Consider the following 20,899-nt stretch of genomic DNA (forward strand, 5'->3'; position numbering starts at 1 on the left):
AATGGAAACCGCACACACACACACACACACACACACACACACACACACACACACACACACACACACACACACACACACACACACACACACACACACACACACACACATATACACACATACACACACACACACACACACACACACACTCATCTAATCTCTGGGCTCACAAACTGCTACATCTATGACTGCTCATATTAATCACATGCTAACCACGATCACATGTTCGTCCCCTGTGTGGAGACAGAGTCGTTCAGGTAAATGATCGGTTCTTATTATCACATAACAGGAGAGTAGCTGCTTCACGCCATTTGTAAGACAGAGGAGCTGCAAGATAAAAGCACACAGGGCAGAGCTCATTAGAAATTGTGTTTATCTCTGATGGGAGAGGAATGCTGGGCTCTTTGTTCTTGTTGGAATGAGCATGAAACTCACCCAGAACACAGCAAGCCCATTTATCTGTCGCTCATTTCTCCCTAATCCCTTTCTTTTAGCACCTATGGTCTGTGTGTCCTTTTTGAAATTGCCGATAAATGTGAAGCTGTTATATTGATTAAAAAAAGGGGGGTTTTGTTACTCTGTTTCCTCGTTTGGCTTCTTCTTTGAACTGATATTTCCCCAGTTACCTCATTAAGGGCTTCTATACTTCCCCCATTACTTCACCACATTACATCACAGATTATTTCTCAGTTACATAGTGAAGTCTACAGCAGGTGTCTTTGTATGATGCTTGTCACAGAGAGTGTGAAACGCACAGGCTATTACTTTTTCCACTCCAATTTGGACGTAATTACTGGCTGTCAATCACTGAAATGAACTCAATGAATGTGAAATTGACTGTGGGGCCTTTGGAAAGACTACTCTATAGAAAGAATGGCAGCAAAACAAGGCAGACTCTAAAGTATTGAAATTGATTGTCCCATGAGAAATATATGGAGGTGGTGTTGATTATAATTATGCCCAGAGCACTACAGAAACGATTACGGACAATAGAAAAATAAAGACAGGAAGACAAATAAACACCCTCTCTGTATGTGCGTGCATGTGTTTCTAATTTATAATGTTAAATGGCAACACAAATCCTGGGTGTCACTGCAGATGAGTCCATAGCTGCGGCTGTCTTGGCAAGAGCTCACCCACAAAAAGACCATTGGAGGGTGACACTGGTTTAACTGGCTGTGCTACTTTAAGCTTATTTATACAAAACTCACAAATGCAAGATAAGCATACACGACGGGCTTTTGTGATATAATCCTTGTTGCATTTTTAAAAATAAATACAATTCCTTGATTCACACAAGGGGGAGAACACCATGCCATCCTCTGATTGGCCACTTGCGGGCACGTAAAACCACACCAGATTCGCATCGGCAGAGGAGTGATCGCCGGCTACAGGTAGTGCTGCTACCAGATACAGTTCTTCCTTCATTTATGAGAAAATCCTGCTGAACTTTTCCTGAGCTTGTTGCCGCTTGAAGCCGTGAAGACATCACGCTACAGAAGCAGCAGCCTCGTGTCTCCGAGGTGCGCACACATTTCAGCACCTCGGACAGCGCGCGGCGCCGCAGTGGATTCAACCGGTGGCTTTGATCCGGAGCAGCAGCTCGGAGGACCGTCCACTGAGTGATGCGTAAAACTCCTCCTGTGTCCCCATGCGAGGAGGAGCACCTGCCCTCGGGATAACTTGGACTAGTGTCTTTTTTTCCGCTCTTTCTAACACACGACGGTTCCATCGTGCGGGTAGGCGTGCCCCTCTGGATGACTCGCTAAGCAGCGTGGAGTGTAGGTGATTGTCAGCCGGGCGGAGTGGAGTGGAGTGGAGTGGTGGTGCCTAAAGAGACCCTCCGTTTATAAGGATGCTGGTGGGAAATGCCTGGAGACAGAGATGACGAGATTTGTCAAAAGGCGCTTGAACTCCTGTCAGATCTTTGCTCGAAGGGGGAAGTGCAGAACGAGAACTGCCTGAATTTTATCTACTATTTCCGAGACCTCGCCCGGCCACGCTACACGGATTCAGGTGAGGGGCATGGTCACGAGCGCGTGATTCTGGCAGATGGTCGTATTGGACTGAATGAAGTGAACGGGCATTTGACTTTTTTTTCATTGAACATTCTGCGTCAAAAATCCAATATGTGGAGAGGAGGTTTCGATTTGATTCGTTTTCACACTCACAAGCGGATTTTTATTTTACATTTAATTTGCTCACTAATCATCAAATTAAATTATATCAATACACCTTACAACAGCCTTTTTGAGTGTCTAACATTTTAAATCTCATAGCCAATTATAGTATTGCATCCATAATGCATGGGTCTAAATATGTGATCTCAAATTCATTCTTAACATCATGTACAGGCAATGATATGGTATAGTCACATAATGATACACCGTATCAAATAATTGTTTTATAATTCTTTCCCGCATGAGTTCAGCTTGTGCCGGTATTACTATGGTGGCACACTTACTGTATCCTACTGCCTTTGAAGTTTACCCTAGATTTAATTCTTCATCTCACTATGCGCCAGTACAGCCTGCACATGCTGCTGCTTTAAACATTTGCTATATGCATAAAGAAGACCTTTGCACATTCAGTCTGAGGAAGAAATGTGGCCACTGTTCATCAACATCATCTCTATCTGAATATCATGTGTAGTTGGTTGTGTGTGTGTGTGTGTGTGTGTGTGTGTGTGTGTGTGTGTGTATGACCACTTGAGAAAGCACAGTAACTGCACTACTCCACATTCCTGCACGATTCACTCCCATTAGTTTACGTTACTGAAAATCAGTATTCACCTCATGAAAGCCCTTTTTTTGAATTTCCACTCCTTTCCCATCCATCCTCTTCCCTCATTCTGTTCCCTAATCTCACAGCTCTCTTCTCGCCCCCCCTCATTCATCACAGAGGCCGATCCTGTCTTGTTACTTCCATTGCACTCGATCGGTTTCAAAAGTGGGATTATTACAGTGCTGTAGTGAGGTTATAGCTGCTAGGATGGCTTGCCTTTAAGGTTATACATATAAACCGACCAATTATTTGCTGGATTATGTCTTGGCCAGACCTCAAATCTGGATGACAGATGACTGAATAGCGCTGACAAAATTGATGATATTGCTTGTGGACAGAGGAAATCTAATTGTTTCCCATTGTTTTCCACCCAGTTATAGCTGTATAATGGGTGCTGGATGCTTTATCTGTCATAGATATCAATCATATACTGCCGGCACAGCTGTCAGGGTCAGTTTGGGGCTCAGTATGTTGCCCAACATTGGGGGATGACAGCTATTGAACTGCAGACTCTCTGGGTAGTGGACAACCCACTCTACCTCTTGAGCCACACCCCCCCTCTGTTCTGTAATTTGTACTGATATTAATTGTACTCACAGTTTGCACTAGTTCTATTTAAGATGAATAACAACCTCTCAGTACGTAGGTAGTTCCATGTTTAGCTTTTTCAGCACTTTACTTGCCACCTACACTACAGATCCTTTGAAAGTCCTGTACTCTACATGTGGTCCAGCCTCTAGTGATGCAGTCTCTGGATCCTTCCAGATGTCTGTCCTCTCCACCAGGCAGCGCTCAGGCCTCCTGCCAAGTTGACTGTGGGCTCAGTGTCCTCAGATCGCAAGTCCCTCAGTCTCTCCAGATTATTCTCCCAAATCACACATAGTCTGGTTATCACAGAATCTCAGAGCAGAAAGGACAGTTTGTCTGTTACTGTGCTCGCTCTCTTGATAGCAACACAGCTTCACAGCACATGATGATAATATTGTCTTTATGTAACAATCCAAATACTTATATTCTGTTCCAAAGCAATCCTGTGCATTGCCAAGTAAAACCATGCATATTTAGACTGTAGCATCAAACTGTTACTATTTAACCATATTTGCAAATGTGTTATTGCTGCAGTAATAAACACAGTCCAAATACTTAATATCGGCTACTGCTGCTGTTTCTTCGAGCCACTGATGGTTTCGCGTAATAGTCAAAGCTCTTCATTAAGTCAAGCTGTCACAACAAAGATACACAACAGGCTTAAAAGCTTAAAACAAAGAAAGAAAGAAGTTCATCAGGAAATGTGTATTTAAGGATTATTGTTTTGATGTTCATTATGAGAAATTCTTCTTTGAACCATATCCACATTCTTTTCTAATCAAGGAGTTTTGGCTCATAGAGCAACAATCTGCTAAACAATGATAGGTTAGTCAAGAAGAGTAATTATTGCCATCTCAAAAAACAAAATGGCATAATGTTACCCATTACAATTATTAAGTAATTGCACTAATTATACACTAATTACCTTTATTTTGCCAGTTGTTTTAATCCTATAGGCCCCTAATAGCATGTTGCACTGTCAGCACATATCACTGCCCTTGCAGAGGATGAGGTGCAGCCATGGTCAGGAGGATAAAGCCGATGCTGGTGAAACAACACTGTGAAGGAGCCTGGACTTGTTTTACCTCAGAAGATATTTCAAAACAACAAATGAAAGTAAACAGTGCAGCAGCTGGATGGAAGTCAATCAGCACAGTATTAGACACAAAACATTAAGCAGAGGCTTGTAGCTGAAAATATACTGAACAGCAAATGAAATAATTAAAGAGGTGGTTCAGTAGATGAACATGTATAAAACATCAGTGGACATGGTTTTCTACAAATAAAACAGGATAATCTTCACCTACATTGTCTGTCCTCCCACCTTCAAACCAGCTTCTCCTACAACAGTTGTTGCTGGGCAACAGTTCACTCCGGCACATGCAGATTACCATTATAGTAAAACATATTCAGCTGCCTCAAAATACACACATGTTTTGTTGCCTCATTAAAAACAGTCAGTATATAACACAAGCAGCAACATTTTTATGAAAGGTCAATGATGTGATTTCATTAAAAAAAGTCTGATCTAAGCTGAATTAACTGCATCGCATCACATCTTTCAGAACTGTGATGTTTTAATTATCTGAGTTTGACAAAGCGAGTGGCTGCTTTCCAAATTTATTTTTAGAACAAAATTTGATCCCGAATATTTAAGACTAAAACACTTTATCATACTGATTTAACGCATTTTTGCACAGAATGGCGACTGTTTCTCCCTCATCAGTTCCAGTAATGAAAGGTTAGCAGTCAGTTAACAGCCGGTTCAGAGGGGCCCAGTAATGCTGTCAATATATATAGGCATCTGATTTTTATTACTATAATCATCATTATTGAGATCCACTTGAAAGCAGCATCAAGTCAACGTATGATTTTCATGATACATCAGCAGCTCTAATAACACGTAATTTACTGAGTAAGTGATGGATATAAAGACCTGTGCCCTTTGGTCCCGATGGCTACCACATGGGCTGGTCCATATTTATAATGCTCCTACCTTATTTTCATTATCTGCTAACAGCAAAGCAATTGTTTCTCCATCCAGTGGATGTATGTAACGGTACAGCCTAGTGGTAATTACATAATTACACCAAGTGAGAGAAACTTACAAATGTTCTCAATCTTTAACAAAGTGACCTGCAGCTACTCAAACCAAGCCTTTACTGATGCAGTGTATCAGCTGGTGTGAAAAGGGATTCGAATATATACACATACATGTTGAATATACGGCACATTTAATCATCAATCATTAACATCCTAAAGCTATTTGACTTGTCATTATTTTACTGCACTAATCAGAAATCTTTTTATTTGATTTTACATCATAAATCCGATTCAGGTTCTGTTTTAAGATTTTCAAAGGTACAAATCAAAATTTTTTCTTGGACAAACATTTATACTTAGTTTTATCTCAGGCTGATGAAACATACTTTTAATTATTTCATCAGCCTGACACAACAATTGCGAAGAAAGAAAATATTTGAAAAATCTTTTTGTTTTTATTGCGTGAAGTCCCAGTTTGGACCTCAGTGCTGCCGTGATGCAGCAGGTTCTCTGATTAATCCTTCCACCCACTTCTGGAGAGCAGAGATGATTCAGACAGCCTTTGGTGACTCTGTTGCACCACACCTCTCCTGCCTCTCCACGGTGACTCGCAATCCCTGCGCTGGTGTAAACAAACGCACCGCAGGAATATCCACCGTCGGGTTTTTGAAACCATGAACTCTTTCTTGACTGTCTCAGGCCCGCGGTGTGATACTCCTGTTAAACGTTTATGCTCCCACTGAAGACACTGCTGCTGCTCTTGCCCACAGGTGCCTTAACTTCAATTTATGTTGTGCATAAAAGTTAACCTAGCATTTTTACTTTTTTTTAACTGTTACTGCTTAGGGTTCATGAGATGGATCATTTATGTCAAGCTTCATTTTACTCAACCCTTATCTGCCACTTTCAGTTCACCGGTGTGTTAAGCAGAAGAGAGGGGCAAAGCTGTAAAACTGAAGTCGACTCTTAACAGTTTGGAGAGCGGGACATCTATTTAGCTTGGCTTCTACTTAAATAAAATAAGCTGGTTTCTAACTATCAGTGCTGATGCTGATTAGTTTACGATTTTTACTTCCCCTATAGAGTTATGTTTCATTGCCGTTTTTCTCTGTGTCTGTCTGTTTGCAGGATTACACAAAAACTACAGAACGAATTCTTTGAAACTTGGTGAAGGGCTGGGTAATGGGCCACAGAAGAGCCTGTTAAATTTCACTTGAAAGGGTGTTTATATATATTTATTTAGACACTTTCACTAATTTACAAGAATAATTCATAGAACTGGGTGTAAAAAAAATCAACATGTTTAGGGGACTGAATTCTTCCAGCGTTTGGACTTTGGTGCAGCTTGATTGAATTTAAATGGTGCACTCTACTGAAAGCCACTCACTTTGTGTTCATTTATTTATACAATAATATTGTTGCAACCATATAACTACACAGTATATTGTAACCTTGTTTTATTCTCATGAGATGTCCTCTTTCCAAAACTTTTCCAAACTTTTTCAATTGTAGTGAATAAAATAACAGCTCAGCAGCTTTTACAGTGTGTATGAGCATGCATTAAATGCTGCTTTTCTTTTAACAAACTATTACTCTGCTGTTATCTATAAAGGAATGAAAATACAGCGTGGGGCACACTTCACTTGGGGGACAGATATGGCGCTGCAGGATAATTAAATAATTGTAGTTAATCCTAATTAATCTTCTGAGGGATTCTTTGTAACAATAGAAGAGAAAAGGAGAGACGAGAAAGAAAGCTACCGTCCCAGTAATACGTTCTTTTGTTAGGTAGTCCAAAGAAGTGATTTGTTCCAACACATTCCTCTGATGTGACACCACAGCTGAATGTATAACCAGCCCAGTATGACCAAACAAATCACATGGCCCTGAGTGTTACTGTAATAACACTGTGATTTAATATTTTAGAAGAGTTTTCAAACTATAAAAAGTATAAAAGTAGCGTAAGATGGTGAATGGGGTCAAATCTTGGCTCTGCAACAAACCAGGAATCAAAGTGAATCCAATGTCAGATCCTTATTTCCTGTGTCTCATGTCACCTTCTCAGATATATCAGTGAGTCTGCTGTCGCTGGTGGTGACTGCCTGTGGCTTGGCCCTGTTCGGAGTCTCTCTCTTCGTCTCCTGGAAGCTCTGCTGGATACCATGGAGAGAGAGTCTACTCTCACCCACCACCAAGGAGACCCATGGGCACCTCCACCCAACCATGAGCCTTCTGCCCTCACAGCATGCACCCAGACAGCCAGTTTACACAGCACTGGACCCACAGCCGCACGACCGCCGTGAATCCTCACAATGCTCCATCGCCAGGGAGCCCACTCCTGTGGCATCTGTTGTGTCGGTGGAGGCCCCGGTCACTCCGGTGTCCCCGCCACCCGTGGTCCTGGCCACGCCTGAGGCAGTAATGAAGATCAGTCACACGTCCCCAGACATCCCACTGGACGCCCAGACTAAAAGTCGGGAAAATGGGGTCCACACTAACCCTCGCGTGCAGAGACAGACCACTGAACCTCCACCATCTGGTCGCACAATGGCGGAAATTGGGTTAGTTGAAGATTTCAGATTTCCTTGGCCAAGGCAGAATTACTACAAAGCTTATAATAGTTTTTACTTAATACTTCCTTCTTTCAAGTCCAATATTAATTTGTGTTTGACCTGATCAGTACTCAAATTATTGCCAGACCAAAACATTGATATTAGATGATTCTGCAAAACCTTGTTTAATGCCAAGGTTCGTTTTACAGCAGTAGCCCAGTATGACCACGACAGCACGTTTACCTGTATGGAAAAGTTGTGGTTATGGGATTACATGGTGGTACATTAAAAGTGAAGCCATTTAAACACTCAATTTAGATGAGTAACAAAACAAACATAATTTGCAGATCAGTGACAGATTAAGTAATTATTCATTGTAATATTTATCCCTCTGCCTGGCTACATACATGTGTCGGGGACAGTAGCTCTTAATTTGATGCAGAGTATCGGTGTAAACTATAAAGGTCAAGAAATGGTCCAATCCGGACATGAATGTCTTCATATGTTCTTTCTGATTAAACCTGTTGCTGTATAATGACGTGTCTTGTTGATTACCTCTGCCCACAGACAAGGGACGATTCGTAGACATATGAACTTGTCTAACCCGGACTTCAACGTGGCCCAGTTCCAAAGGCAGGACTCCCTCACTGGAATGGGACTGGGCCTCGGCCGTCTCAAACCCGAGCTCTACAAACAGCGCTCCCTTGAGGGAGATGAAGTAAATTGCAGAGGAGGAGGCTGTGGACGCCTCAGCTTCATCCTCAGATTTGACTGTGACCAGGAGCAGCTAATAGTTAAGATCCACAAAGCAGAGAACCTGCCAGCCAAGGACTTCTCTGGTACCTCTGATCCTTACGTTAAGATCTATCTGCTGCCCGATCGTATGACCAAACACCAGACCAAGGTGCACCGCAAGACGCTGAACCCTGTGTTTGATGAGGTCTTCCTGTTTCCCGTGGCGTACTCTGAGCTTCCTACACGCAAGCTGCACTTCAGTGTCTATGACTTTGACCGCTTTTCTCGCCATGACATTATTGGCCAAGTGGTTGTGGACAACTTCCTGGATCTGGCCGATTTCCCGCGGGAGACAAAACTCTGCCGGGAAATCCAGTATGTCTCCACGGTGAGTCAGCACTTCTGTTCATAACGATAAGTTTGCTTTGTCACATTTATCGAAATATTGAAATATTATCACAAATGGCAAGAAGTTTTTTATTAGAGATTTGCTGCGACTCTCCTGAGAGCCTCATGTCTGGTCCACATTTTAGTCCTGATTGACGGTATAAGTATCTGATAGAACTGTCTCTGCTTTTTAAATACTCTGAGCTGTGGGTTCCGAACAAACAAGAGGAAGATGAGTTGGTAGGTGAGGTGAACAGGTCTCGCTTTGATAAAGAGGATTTCTCTTGATGACTGTGCTCTGTCTCTCTCTGTTGTGAGATAGAGAGTATACTGAAGCATGAAGTGTCTGCTCAATACCAGACCAGCCACTGCAGACAATACCTCTCACAGATCTGTACTCATATATAATATTTAAAAGTACTTTCTTTTGTGACACACATTGTGAGGATACGTGATAGAGACTCAGGTGTAGGACAGTGAAACATTTTCATTTCACATTTACTGTATCTGACACAACTTGTCTTTTACAAACATCTGTTAATGAAGTCCAGAGGGAGACGTCCTAAGGTCAATAGGATTTAAATCACCTATGCCTGTGTGTGTGCGCATGAGAGAGAAGAGAGAGAGAGAGAGAGAGAGAGAGAGAGAGAGAGAGAGAGAGAGAGAGAGAGAGAGAGAGAGAGAATCAGTCGAACCAAAACCTTTGATTTCAGAATAAACTAGATACAGTATCCACAATTGCAGACATCATTGCTACCATATGCTTAGCCAGCTCTTTCATTTTCTTCAATTGTCCAAACAGGTTAGAACTCCTTAGGTTGTCTTTTTTCATTTCTGGATACATAACACATCTGAAAGATATGTGACAAGTCTATTATGTCATGGACAATGTTCATAAATATTTATGAGTGTATGCTTCCAGTGATTGCTCTCATTGATAGGCATCTGGGGGGGATGCGAGAGTTTAACCAGGTATAATGTGAAATTGATCCTGTTCTTCATGGCATGTTTGAGAAGCATTGATAAGACTCCGTGCTATTGATCCCTCCCGACATTTTATTTCATCCCAGGAAGATCCTTTAGAGCTGTTTAAAGGAAAATACGTTTTATTTTACAACATAGTTGAAGTTCCATATGAGTAAATGGGTTAAATGTTCATATATATAAATGGGATGAGTTTTCATAGCTGTGGTAAAAAGTTTCTCATAAAAGTTATTGCTCGGATCTTGGTAAAAAAGTGGCAACTAAAACGTCCCCAACAGCCTGGGTCAGCTGGTCTGTAAACTGTGATGAATGTTCCCAGTGTTCAGCTTGGATTATAATTTCTCTCCTCCATACTTTTGACTAGCATGTGGGGTTAGTGTCCGACTGCTCAAGTATTTTTCTTTCAATGCTGCAGCCTTCAGAATTCTCAGCAACACATTGTTTACAATGTTGCATGTGCAGCGTATGTAAATGACTTACACAGCAGCCTTTCCAATTTAATGAGCTTTGTACCTTAGTTACCTGCTTATATGTGCCCTACTGATCCACCTTCCAATCCAGGCTAAATACAACCACTACAGTAATGTTATGAATGTCATTAAGCCGAGAAACTCCTTGAAAAACAACCTTGAAAATTATGTGTTTTTCTGCATCACATTAATTTTCATGGTCATTCAAGCTTTCCTTGTGAATGACTGCTCCTTTGTGTATCACCTTTTTGAATGCATGTTGTTATAACAGCCAGAGGGTGCTCCAGTTTTATAAAAGCAGAGAAACATGTGAAAGGCGACATATTTATCACTTGTACGTAAAATGTAATCAACACCACGCTCAGTTTCTCCTGAAAAAAGGAAAAAATTAAAGGTTGCATGTTGCAAAACATCGACCTGATTCAGAATGTGAATATGGCATTCAGTCACTTTCTGATTATGCGACTGGAGGTTTTTGTTCATGGGTGGGGTTGAGCTCCGCACCGCCTGATATTTTGAATCGTGCTTTTGTATTAAATGTAGGATTTTGAAACTAGAGTTGGTGTTATCCAGTTTTGTGATCATATGTATTACAACTTAATTATGTTCACCAAACCTCAGATCTCAAATCTCATTTGGCACTTTAAAATCTTGAGGGTTTTGAGACTAAATTAATTTTGCTCCTTGATTTAATTCTGTCATAAGCCAATGTTAAGTTATGTGGAAAATTCACTATAGGGTCAGCTTAACTGCTATATAACATGTATTTGTTTACTGATGAATTGTATCATGCAAAATAACCGAGCTATAGAGTTGTACCTGACTAAAAGCACATAGTACAGATGGATACTCTGCATTAGATTCAATTAATTTCTCTGTCCAACTGGGAGAAGGGAACACAAACAATCCCGGGAAGAATAATAAAAGGAAGCTGCAAGGCAGCGTCATATAATGGAAGCAGCCTGAAACGAAGCAAAGAGATATGGGACTAGTCCGTCAAGCTGGCAGTTATAAAGAAGCAGAGAGCCAAGTTGAAACAGTTTACCTTTAGGGAGGCTTGGCAATGCCAGGAAGCTATCGGGAATCACAGCATTTGCCAGTGTTGGAATTTTGCTTTTGAGGATCGTATAAACAGTTTGTAAATTCTACATTATAGTTAAATTGGTAATTTTCATAATCATACATATGTATTGCCAACATTAGTGCTTCCTCTATGCATCAGGGAGGAAGGTTGCAGTAGAAGTCGGCCATGCTACTCTTATGGTGTACACTGGTTGAAATTATGCAATTTTGTCATATCCATCACCGATATTGAAATATGTTAAAGTACTTTAAAGTTTGCATGCAAATGTCCAGCCATTCGTCCATCCATCCATCTGTCCATTCGTCCATCCGTCCATCCATCCATCAGCTAGGCTGCTTGTCTTTTGAGGGTTGTGGGTGCTGGAGGCGACTCCAGCTGACACTGGGTGAGAGGCCTCTACACATTAAACAGGTCACCAGCCTCTCACACTGTTGACACACAGAGAGAAAAAACAGTCACACTCACATTCGCACATACTGGCAATTTACCATGTAACCTGACCTGAGCTGCCTCCAGACTGTGGGAGGAAACCCCTGAACGCACAAGGGGAACATGCAAATTCCACACACAGGAATGGCATCGACCCAGTTGGTCAACAGGTTTGAACCTTTTCGCTGTGAGGCAACAGTGATGACCACTACCACAAATGTGCATGCTGGTGATTCTTCTGGATTGAGGTTTATGTATCCATCCATACACTCTGATTTATTAACCTCCCCCATTATATTTTAATGTTTCTGCCCCTGTGTGTTGTTTGCAATCTGTTGCTTTCAAAGCAGAGTTCTGGGAAACTTGATGGATGGAGGTAATATGGGCACTTTCCCTTTCTTTAACATTGCAAGATATTACATTTTTGGGAATTTTCTTCAATATCCAAAGGAATAAATCAAAGTACTTCCGGCATATTTTTGGCTTTACTGAGTGCACTCTAGTTTTTTTTTCAGATGTGTATAACTTCACTGTAGAAAATGGTGCCTATCTGTATATTCTTCAGGTTACTGATTGCAGCAGATATCAACTTGTCAGCCACTGCATTGTTTAAAGCACAAAGCAACACATACAGTAGCTGGAGATCATAACAAATCTTCCTACTCATGGGTTCTAAAAATACTGGCAGCCAGAACCCTTCTGCTCCCTGCGCGTCTGTCTCGGTCTTTCTCTCACGCTTTCTCTGTTATATGTGCCTTTTTCTTGTAACCTGTAAATGGTGAAATCAAAGGAGACTTACATAGATCCCTCAAGCCATCTTTATAAAGTCCACCAGACTGACTTCTCGGCCAATCAGGCCAAGCTCGTCCCTTTACACAGTGCAAGTCATATTTATGGACATCACAACCCCACTTGGCATCAACAAAGTCAGCAGCTGTGCCCCACATTCACACTCTCACCGGGTTTTGAGAACATAAAAGAACAAGGAATGGAATAGTTTATTCAAGATGATTATGTGTAAAGTATATTCACTTGAATGTGGTGTTGATGGAGAGGAAAGGGAGAGATAAAAGTAACATCCACACCCAGAAAAAAATGCACTAGTACATTCATTTTTGTCGACTAACTGCAGTAAGATTATACTGTACTACTGTATATATGTATTGAATTACAATGTGGAATTCTTCACCCGTGGGACTCGAGCAGTTTGAGGAGCATCAGAGTTCTCCCTGTCCATGTAGATCTGGTCTCACTCTGTAAGCATTTTATATCTTGACTGAGAGCTCAGAGGCAAAGTTCACCAATTTAACACCATCTTAACACGTTATTAGACACATGGATCAGTGCTTGATCCAGTCAGTGTGCATGCATGTCTGCAGTCAGTGCCATGGTCAGCAGATTGGTTGAACAAGAACAAGATCATGCATACAGTATTTCATGCATAGTTTATTAGAGGGAGGAGCCTGCGCAAAACACAAGAATGTACAAAGCTTGTACTTTGCAGGATAAACATTTAACAAAACCAACATTGTTTAATGAGAACTTTGGCAAAGATGTGAACCAAATGACATTCAATTTTAAAATATGCCTGAAAATCATGTCAGTACTTGTGTAATTTACCTAATATGTGCATGACAGGAACTGAATGTTCTAACTACCAGTTGGTTGGTTTGTATGTGTGTATATGCAAGATTAATAGAAACACAAGCAGATGGATTAAAACAAATCTTTGTGGAAGGATGCAGAAATATTTATTATATTAGCTTTCTTCAACATTGTAAGATCAAGTGTTTTTCACTGATTGAGGGATCTTGATGAAAAAAATCTGGCATATTAAGTGGACAGATATCTGTAAGTGTGTGCAACTTTGGGGCAGCTTGATTTAATTTGAGGGGACTGTTGGGCCGTGGTGGAGTTATGATCTCTACCAGGTAGCAATCGAGTTAATAGGTTTTTGTTGATGAGAGGATCAGAAAATGACAGTGAGATAGTTGTTCTATCAGTGCTCCAACAAAGAGAGCTGAGTGACATATGGATATTAACAAAAGTGTTGATATTTTTGTGTAAACTTCATCTTGCAACAGAACCCATTTGTCACATTCACTGTACAGACTCATTCACTTTATGGGTAGAAATGCCATTATTATCATTTAGTGATGATCACTGGTGGGATGGACCATATGGGTTGTTTCACTGCCAGGTTTGGCTTGTTTTTCTCTGCGGTAGAAGCAGATTGGAAGTAGACGGGAGAGACTGTGTTATTTCATATGATTTTGAAGCAATGGAAATGCAGACAAAATAAACATAATGTATTACTATTACATGTGGCTTGCTGTGGAATAGATTTTTGTTATCTCTGATTGATGTTTTTGCATTTTAATGTGCTAGAACACACGTTCATACATTCTGTGTCACTTGAGTAATATGTGATTCCGCCGATTAGAGTGCCGCGTAACGTTCGACCAGGAGGTAATAAAAGACATTTGTTGCCTGAGAGGGATTCTTGAGAACATGAACCATGGCACTTATCTTTCTCTATCCACCTGTATCTCCAGTGTGCACAAAGACCACGGACAATGCAGCGTGATAAGCCCGTGGGTTCCTTCTGTGACGTTAAATGCATTCTCAAAAAGGTTGTCGGTAATCTATCATGCAAACTCTAACGCCTTACACCATAGCCTTGTTGAATACTTGACTCTGATTGTAACTAAAGAGCCATGTCAAGAGACATCTCTTTTTCTGCCTTCTCAATATCTCCACATCTCTCCCTCCTTTGCTTTATTCCACACGCACACTGGCCCATACACAGATAGAGATCACAGTTAAAAACAAGTGTCATATTACAGAGGACGACATTCACGCTCAGCAATCAAGACAAATGATTATAGAGAGAAAAGAAGTGTGTGTAAATCAGGAAAGGACAGTGGAGGAGTAGCTCAGCAGATTAGAGATTCTACTGTACGAGCTGTTCACCCGACACGATTGTGTGTTTTCCTGGTTCTCACCTCTTTAGTGAAGCTATTTTAAGAGCAAGTGACAAGTCAGCTCCTGGCTTTCCTTCAGTTGAACAGAAGTCTCCCTGCTGGGTGAAATGTGGGAGGCTTTTAGTTGAGCCATGTGACAGAGGAGAGTATTCCTCAACTGAAACACATTTCAGCTCTGTAACCAGGTGTCAGAGGGCCATGCCATTATCCTTCACCTTCGGCTGATATGCAGCAGGGAGAAGCAGCGGAGCCAGAAATAAAGGCTGTCTTATTAAGAGTGCCTATCAAGATGTTCATATCCATGGAACAGGAACATACATGACAAAAAAACTGTAAAACACCATGAACATGAATCTTATAGTAGAGGTAATGTGTTTTGTGTTGTCTTTCAGGATAACGTGGACCTCGGGGATCTGATGTTTTCACTCTGTTACCTGCCAACTGCAGGCAGATTGACTATTACCATGATAAAGGCTCGAAATCTGAAGGCCATGGATATCACCGGTGCATCTGGTAATTAAAATCTGATACTGTCTACAACTACAGGGTCTCACTGGAATCCTGAAGGGAAATTATTGACTTCCCATTCTGTTTCTCTCATTTTCACAGACCCGTACGTGAAGGTTTCTTTAATGTGTGATGGTCGCCGACTGAAGAAGAGGAAGACGTCGACGAAAAGGAACACTTTAAATCCAGTGTACAATGAGGCTATTGTCTTTGATGTTCCTCCAGAAAACATAGAGCAGATCAGCCTTATGATTGCAGTGATGGACTATGACCGGTAGGGAACCTTTAAATATTCATTCATTTCAGTTGCATGAAAAAAATAAAAGATAAATTACTTTCAAAGCACAATGAAATGATTTGACTGAAATTCCTATCACACAAATTGTTTGACAGCTTCATGTAAATTTGTCTTCACTCAGGATGTAATGCAGCATTATTTTTGGAATGCAGCTTGGTCGTGATCACATTTCTTCCCCCTCTCTATCTCCTGCTCCTACAGCGTGGGCCATAACGAGGTGATTGGAGTGTGTCGAGTTGGGAACGATGCAGACAGCCTCGGTCGAGACCACTGGGGCGAAATGCTCACATATCCACGGAAACCTGTCGCCCACTGGCATCCTCTTGTCGAGGTGAGTTGGCATTGCCGTGATCGGGGGAGACGGACATACACTGATCCGCTACAATATTAAAAGTACCAGCCCCAATATGGTGTAGGTCAAATGTGTGTCTGCAACACAGCTTCAAATCAGAAAGGGCACAGGCATCACAAGGCCTCTGATGGTGACCTGTGGTCGTACAGATCCTGTAGGTTGGAGGTGGGGCCTCCATCCTTCCAACAGATGCTGGATCCTCATCTTTAACATATTCCTTCAACAATTCCTTAGCAGTTTTTACGGCATGGCAGGGTGAACTATACTAAAAGGGTCCACTAGGGAAAACCGGGATGAGGGTACATGGTATGCATTCATATTTAAGTTATATAGATGGTACGATTGAAAGTAACATTGCCCCGAGTATCATAGCACCTCCACGTTGCCTTGTTCCCATAATACATCTTGCTGCCATCTCTTCCTCAGGGTCAATAACTCACACACCCGGCTGTCTGCACGATTTAAATAAAGCATGATTCATCAGACCAGCCCGCCTTCTTTAATCTCTCATGGTCCAGTTCTGACACTCATGAGCACGTCGTGGGCAGTTTTGCCAAGGACAGAGGTCATCATAGGCACTCCGAGTGGTCTGGGTCAACACAGCAAACTGTGACGCAGCCTTGAGAGCCTTCAAAGCAAACAAGCTTTAGAGATATTTGTGCTACAGTTCTTTGGTGGGATCGAACACATGGGTTCACCAAATGCATAATAGAAAACAACCCACAAGACCCCAATGTTTCAGAGATCTGACCCAGTTGTTCAACCATCACAATATGGCCCCTGTCAAATCTCTCAGCTTCCATCACATTAACCTCAGTAACTTACTATTGACAGTTGCCACTATGACAAGATCATCAATGTTGCACACCTTCCATGTCTGGGGTTTTAACGTTGTGGCTGGTGTGTATCCATTCATAAGGAATCAGCATGCACATTTGTTTTGTTTGATAACTCTAATTTGCAGGGAACATGGTGAAGAAATGAAGTTTGACATCTGCAAGTTCCAGTCTTTTTCAAAGTATAATGAAATGAACATTATCAGTCAGGACAGAAGTGAAGTGCAATTCTATTTGTGTATAATTTTAGCTTCTATAGGCAGGGTGCTGATCTAGAGCAAGAGGAAATTAAAAGACGCAAATCAATTGTGTCAAACAAGATGTGCAAGAAAAATACGATTTTACAATACAAAGATGAAGATTGCTGGATGAAAAACTGCAGAAACTGTAAAGGAATAAGTGTCAAAGCCCAACCGCTGCCCAGTCCAGCACAGTGGCTTCATTAGTATTCACCGATACAGTAGAGTGCTCTTACAGTGAGGCTATGAAAAGATTTTTGCTCAGCAGCAATGGGAATTTGTCTGCAAACTTCTGAAGATCGAAGTAGAAAAGAATCTATATCTTCTATTTGCTGGGAGGTTTATTGACGGGTTATACGTCAGCCTGAGACATTCAGAAACACTGTGCGTCTGATTTCTCCATTGAGATAATATTGGTTCCTTCCAAAACAAAAGTCCACAGAGGGTGATGGTGTTTCACTGAGGGAACATATCGCGATCTGATTGTGGGCTCAAATCTTCTGCCAAAGTTACCATGGCGATGCACACGAGTCTTCCACACTAAATGTGTTTTAATCTAAAAAGGCCAGTTTTTAGCCTGAGTTATCTTGGTCAATACGAATGATTTCTATTCTTGTCTTCAAGACTGTTTATATTCTTGATCTGCCTCCTTTTTTTAGATAGTGCAGTGGGAAACCGAGGGAGACAAAGTAGATAACGCTCTGATGTGATTCAGACATCTACACATGGGTCCAGATTTGAAACCAACTGAACTCTCTAATGGTAGTTAACATTTTTAATGTGGCAAATAAAATAAACACAATTAGTCAAAAATCTACCGTTGGAGAGAATTTAGATTTTTTGTGATTTGCAGAGAACTGAGTGCGGATTAGGGACAGAGCTACAAAAACATAGACACGATATGAACGGCAGAGAGAAGGAAGTCTGCAGAAGAGTTGAAGGATTTTGTCTCTGATATGTGAAGTCAGCCTGAAAAAGCTCTTCATTGTGTGAGTGTGTGCACTTCAAAAAAAAAAATACTTAGACACAGTGGTGGAGGGACAAAACTGAATATTGAGCTTGTTATGTTTCTTTGGGGTTATTTGGATGAGTAGGACTTTGAAATCTTCATTGGTGCCTCAAGAAATTACATTTATTATTTACTTCTTCCCAAGTTATTTCAGTCAAAGTTGTTCTTTTTTGATCCTCACGCCACTTCCCAAACTGCAGAGAGCTGCAGTTTGATAGTTTTCAAAGAGCAGATCTGTTCACAGCTTTGTTTGCCAGGTAAGCCACTTTGTCTGAAAAAAAGCTTTCATCCTCTTGTTTGGAATCAGCAAACAAAACAGCCACACTGGTGCAGTCTATTCCAATAAAACTGAGAGAATACGTAAATAAATTAACTTCACAAAGATGTGAAATGAATCGGGAGGGATTTACCGTTTATTTAATTTCCCAATTCATCGCTTTACTGATGAGATGTTATGAGATTCGAGTCAAGCTTTATTTGATGGGACTGCACATTAATATCTTAATATGTGTGATAATATATGTGTGATATATATACCCTGTATTTCCATGCATGGTAAAGCTCTTGGTATTGTTGATTGTTTTTTCTACAGTACCAGGGGACCACAGGAAGCCAGGGAGGATCATGTAACTCTCTGAGGACGCCTCCCTCTCCATAGCCTTGAATAACAATTCACCTGAGAGCACGAATCAACCCGGAGCCTCGGCTGTACCTTTGGACGGTGCACACACACGCTCCTGAAAGAAGGATGCAGTCATCCACAAACTTCTATCGAAACGAGAGAGAGACCGTCTCGAGCTCTGTTCAGTTCAGTTGGATCAGTTGCATGTTGAATGAACGCAAAGATGGATGTTTTCTTTTCTATGATGTTCAATAAGAAAAACAAGACTCACATGCAGACATTTTAAGTATCTGCTATTCCTGGGTTTACACAGTAGTTACTGTTCTTTTTTTTAAACATAGTCTTGTTACTTGTTACCTGTTTCAATGATGAGTCTGTATTTTGCACATTGTACTTACAACCAGTTGAACTGCCATACTGATTCTTTTTTAATTTGGTGGTGAATTGGTGCATGAGATCACGGTTTGATGGGATATTTCCTCCTCAGTTGTTTCTTTCTGTTTCATCTTTTGGGAATACAGCGTGTTGTTCTGTCAGTTGATGTGCAGTGAAGGTCGATTTCTAGACAAAGTATCTGTCAGTAAAATATGTTAAATGTTATGAATAAATATTATTCCATTAAAAAAAACTCAAATGTTGATCTTAGCCTGCTCCCTTTTTTAATACAATTTAATTGCACAATGATTTTTCTATTCATATTTTGGTTTACAGTCTGTGGATTCTACACACGCAACAACTAGAAAACCTGTGCAACAATAAAATATCGACATTTAAATGAAAAAGTTAGAAAAGGTAGTGTATCAGAGGTTACGACAAAACACTGGATTGGACTGTGAGCAGATAATGAATGCCTAGAGGCACAGCTTTGATGTGAACCTCTGCCATATAACAAACTACTATAAAGTAGTTTTTGAAGCAGTTAAAAAACTAAACTAAACTAAACTTGGAAATACTTTATAACTAGACACATTCCCAGTGGTTCCCCTTGAGGTGAGCAATCCATTTATTTTCAAGTGTGCACAGGATAAGAAGCAGTCAAATGTGTTGCAGTCAAACTGTGGGGTTGAGAATGACCCTTCTGAAAGCTGTGGATGTATTCACAGTGTGAGCTGAAGCTGCTTTTTTGCATGTAAACAGGAAGTGACTGTTATTTGACATAATCCTTTTGCATCCAGACGTTTTTCAGACTTATTGGATGTGTGGGAACCTCCTCACCTGGAACTTCTATACCCCTCTATATTTCTTCCATTTGGAACAAATTCAGTTCCCATCATGCTCCTTTCTCATTTAATTTACGTAACTGGCTTACAGCCAGCGTTTGTTGCCACGCTAAGGCTATTGGCTGATGTTTCTTTTGCCTCATGTGTGAGTGGAAGTTGAAATAAAATTTACAAGCTGCAGTAAAATGTCTCTCATTTATTGTTATAGACACACCCATAACCTCTAGGCTACCTATAGTATAGTGTATGCAGTATGTTCTAATGGGGAATTAAAAGGCTCCAATATTCAAAAACACTTAAAGAAATTATATTGTCAAAACAGCGAGTAGGAAAAAAACATTAAAATACTGTCACCATTTTCATGTTCCCCTGCAATTCAAACATTAAAGCCATGTAAATAAATATGCTCTGCTTCCATATAAAATATTGTTAGATACTGTGGTAAAACTTGTGAATAGCAGAACACGATTTTCCCTTTTACTATCACTTTTGTATTGTTACACTAACAAAGCATTTAAATTCAAATAGCAAAAAACAGACACAATTTGAAGCAGGAACCTTCTTGCTGTGAGACAACAGAGATAACAACTGTAGCAGATGCGTGAACATAATATCCCCTGGCATCTCTCAAAAAGACCCCTATGTCCACTGGGATTGGCTCCACCCCCCTGCGACCATCAAAGGAGGAGTGGTATCAATAATGGATAGACGTTTCAAAAAGCTGCTCCTTTTCCTGAGTCTATTTTCAAGATTTTTGAAAAACTGTTTATGATTAAATC

The 20,899-nt window shown here is 40.8% G+C and overlaps 1 protein-coding gene across 1 annotated transcript; it reads left to right on the forward strand.

Moving 5' to 3' along the window:
- The first annotated feature begins 1,865 nt into the window (after positions 1-1,865).
- Positions 1,866-18,936, forward strand: syt9a (synaptotagmin IXa). The gene is made up of 8 exons (XM_061068533.1): positions 1,866-2,013; positions 7,478-7,619; positions 7,740-7,940; positions 8,517-9,087; positions 15,430-15,550; positions 15,647-15,818; positions 16,044-16,173; positions 18,871-18,936. The coding sequence occupies exons 1-8, from the start codon at positions 1,866-1,868 to the stop codon at positions 18,934-18,936; spliced, it is 1,551 nt and encodes a 516-aa protein (XP_060924516.1).
- The last annotated feature ends 1,963 nt before the right edge of the window (positions 18,937-20,899 follow it).

The sequence above is a fragment of the Limanda limanda genome, chromosome 3 (assembly GCF_963576545.1).
Source record: "Limanda limanda chromosome 3, fLimLim1.1, whole genome shotgun sequence".
In the NCBI taxonomy this organism is placed as follows: Eukaryota; Metazoa; Chordata; class Actinopteri; order Pleuronectiformes; family Pleuronectidae; genus Limanda; species Limanda limanda.

Excerpts from the sequence above, each read along its gene's own strand:
- syt9a (XM_061068533.1), top strand. The coding sequence starts at position 1,866 with ATGCCTGGAGACAGAGATGACGAGATTTGTCAAAAGGCGCTTGAACTC. Across the intron at positions 7,620-7,739 it reads ACCACCAAGGAGACCCATGG|GGAGCCCACTCCTGTGGCAT; the intron begins GCACCTCCACCC and ends CTCCATCGCCAG. Across the intron at positions 7,941-8,516 it reads CAGAGACAGACCACTGAACC|TACCTCTGCCCACAGACAAG; the intron begins TCCACCATCTGG and ends TGTCTTGTTGAT.